The 3,248-nt window shown below is 43.7% G+C and overlaps 1 protein-coding gene across 3 annotated transcripts in view; it reads left to right on the forward strand.

The window, feature by feature from the left end:
* Window positions 1–2,182, forward strand: part of LOC115130690 (cystine/glutamate transporter-like) — a 16,726-nt gene extending 14,544 nt beyond the window's left edge. For all 3 annotated transcript variants that reach the window (XM_065019699.1, XM_065019701.1, XM_065019702.1), the window contains 3 exons: window positions 141–290; window positions 542–719; window positions 1,019–2,182. In XM_065019699.1, coding sequence (XP_064875771.1) covers window positions 141–290; window positions 542–719; window positions 1,019–1,074 — 384 coding nt within the window. In that variant the 3' untranslated portion in view covers window positions 1,075–2,182. The remainder of the gene's footprint in view (window positions 1–140; window positions 291–541; window positions 720–1,018) is intronic.
* The last annotated feature ends 1,066 nt before the right edge of the window (window positions 2,183–3,248 follow it).

The following is a 3,248-nucleotide window of genomic DNA, read 5'->3' on the forward strand; positions in this document are numbered from 1 at the left end:
TTCCTGTACTCATCGTTTGCATGTTGAACTGTTAACATGCTTTGTGGTTACCTTTTAGCATCTCTACGTAATCCTCATTGGATCCGTGTGTGTTCTCTGCGTGTGTGTATGTGTGTTCTTTCTCTGTGTGTGTCCTCCAGTACCCTATGACGATGTTCCAGCTGTTTGTGGGAGATATCTACAGCCTGTTGAACTTCATGAGCTTCCTCCGCTGGCTCTTCATTGGTGTGGCTGTGCTGGGCCTCATCTACATGAGATACACACGCCCTGACATGCCACGTCCTTTCAAGGTCAGTCCAACACACGTGAACACATAAATACCCACATACACGCACGGACAGGCATGTAGTCACAGACACACATTCACACGTCAAAGTCAATGATGACACCTCTCCTTCGGTGCCACTTCGTAATCAAGCATCTTGCACACATGGTCACACAAATAGAGCATGGGTCTGTCTGATGGATGTCTTAGTCAACTAATGAACGCTTTACGGAATTGATCCTTGAGTCCTTTGTACTTCTTTGTCTTTCTCCCCAGGTTCCTCTTTTCATTCCAGCCATTTTCTCCTTCACCTGTTTCTTCATGGTGTTCCTCTCTCTCTACTCCGACCCCATCAACACAGGGATAGGATTCGCCATCTCACTAACAGGAATCCCAGCCTACTATATCTTCATTGTGTTTGACCGCAGACCCAAGTGGCTACAGAAGAGTTTAGGTAACACGCTACCTACACGTAGGAGCCATTACGTGGACTTTACATAACAGTGAAAATCATACATACTACTGACATATGGACTGCAAAGGATGGATCAGTGTTTCAGTGGACCATGAAACTATACATGCATTGATTAGAATAACATATAAGCAATTTCCAAAAACATTTTCTGCATTGCATCCTATTGTAATTGCTGCATTAATACCAGTAATGTGTCCATTTGGACACTTTGCAAATAATCTTGTCCTAACCACAATGGTATCATAATTGTTTTTCTGTGTATTTTATTCTGTCGTCAGATTCCTTTAACAGATCTGTCCAGATCATCCTGGAGGTGATCCCAGCAGAACACTGACACCAGACCAGATCCCCACACCAGATCCCCACACCAGATCCGTATTTATGATCATCCACACCACAGGAGAACAGGATCGGGTGTATGAGTGGAATGGTATCAAATACATTAAACAGATGGTTTCCAGGTGTTTGAAGCCATTCCATTTGCTCTGTTCAGGCCATATTCTTTTGAGCTGTCCTCTCCTCAGCAGCCTCATGTGCTCCACACCCAAGGACATCACACCGATGGCCTCTTCTATTGTATCATTTCACATTATACATTATTATGAGTCTCCCATCCTGCTGACCTTATCTAGGCAGGCTTCATTTCACATTACCAATTCAAACCGCCTGAATACTCTCTCTTCTCTCCTCACCCAAGTATTTTAAATGGAGTGGCCAGGCAGGCAGGGAGGTGAGGCTGTGTGCTTTGTGTGTGTCCCTGTGTGGGATTTGTAGGTAATCCATCTCTGTAACCACTACCCTACGGCTCCAGTGTGCAGTGGGAGCCCAGCCTCTTAGAAATGCAACAGCTTTTACTGTTGATAATATTCCAGGGAATCCTTGTAAGCTTGGAGTATAACTATCTTTGGCTACAATCACAGTTATATTTGTGTCATTGTTACAGCTAGCATTAGCCATAATTACAGCTCGTGTTAGCTACATTCAGACCTAGCTTCAGTCATTGTTACACCTAGCATTAGCCACAATCACAGCTAGCATTAAGTCAAAGTCATCACTAGCATTAGCCACTGCTAGCATTAGCATTACACTGGATACTCAGTTTTCACCAGATCATTCAGGATGTACACAGTATGTACCGTAGCCTACCCATTGTTATTTCTATATTTTAGGAAATTTAATTGATGTATGTTCTATAGTCTGAGTAAGAAAAGCACTCCCTTCAAATATGTAAACATCATTAGAGCAGTAAAGTGTGATTCATACTCAATCTACAGATGCCTGTGAAACATGATGTCCTTACACAAATGACAACTAACACAAATGGGATACACTTTTATTTTGAACCTTTTTTTGAAAACACGTATGTTTAGAAATGATGTCCTGCATAACTTGAGAAAAACTCATCTGATTTCATGGAAAATAAAAACAGATTTATTTTTCAATCTGAGAGAAACTCTACTTTTGTATTCTGCAGACAATGAACGACACAATTTGCACAAGGGATAAACATTTTATTTTCACTTGGTGGAGATGGAAACCTTAAGAGACGATGGCTGCGTATAAAACAGTTTCCACACCATGTGCAGAATCTCTGTGTGTGTGTGTGTGTTTGCATGTGCTCTGGCTTAATTTAAGCCTCAAACGCGCTGGGCAGAAGAGCTCTATTACCACAGATGATTCACACCAGGATTATTCAAGCTGTGAAACCAACAGAAACCCTTTCCATCGAGAAACACACACAAACACACACTCAAACACACACACACACACACACACAAACACACACTCACCCGCTCGCTGTATGCCAGGATGCTGGCTGGGTACCAGAGGCTAATGCTCTCACACACACATGTGAGTGAGCACACTGCCAGAGTCCTGGCTAGTAGCCCAGAGTAGAGACAGAAAGAGAGCATCCCCCTGCTACTGCACAGCCAGGACCAGGCACATTGCCCAACTGAGAGAGAGAGCTAGTGTGTGTGTGTGTGTGTGTGTGTGTGTGTGTCTGCATTCCCATCTTACTAAGATGACTTGCATATCGTGCATTATATTGAGAAGTTGCCTAGAAACATATGGCTAGATCATGTTGACACATGAAATGACTTCATTTACTTACAATCTCCCTCTTGTTGGCAGGTCTGTGTAATCTCCGCTTCTCCTCCTCCTTCTCCTGTATGTTGCTCAACACTGTCTCTGAGTCTGACCTTTCCTTCTGCTGAGCAACACACGCATACACACGCATGCACGCACACACACACACACACACACACACATACACACACACACACAAAGACACGCGCGCACACACGCATGCACCCCCCCCCCCCACACACACACACACAATCTCTCTCTTTTCCCGATGTCTGCTCACAGCATCCTTTTCTGCATTGCACCTCTTCCCCTGCAGTTTACTAAAAAGACACAAGGGGGCGATACAGTGCAATGTAACAGTCTTGTGAGGGGAAGTTAGTTGGTAAAAAGAGACTAAACATGAGACATTTAAATCTGTCA

Source organism: Oncorhynchus nerka, linkage group LG6 (assembly GCF_034236695.1).
Source record: "Oncorhynchus nerka isolate Pitt River linkage group LG6, Oner_Uvic_2.0, whole genome shotgun sequence".
Classification (NCBI taxonomy): Eukaryota; Metazoa; Chordata; class Actinopteri; order Salmoniformes; family Salmonidae; genus Oncorhynchus; species Oncorhynchus nerka.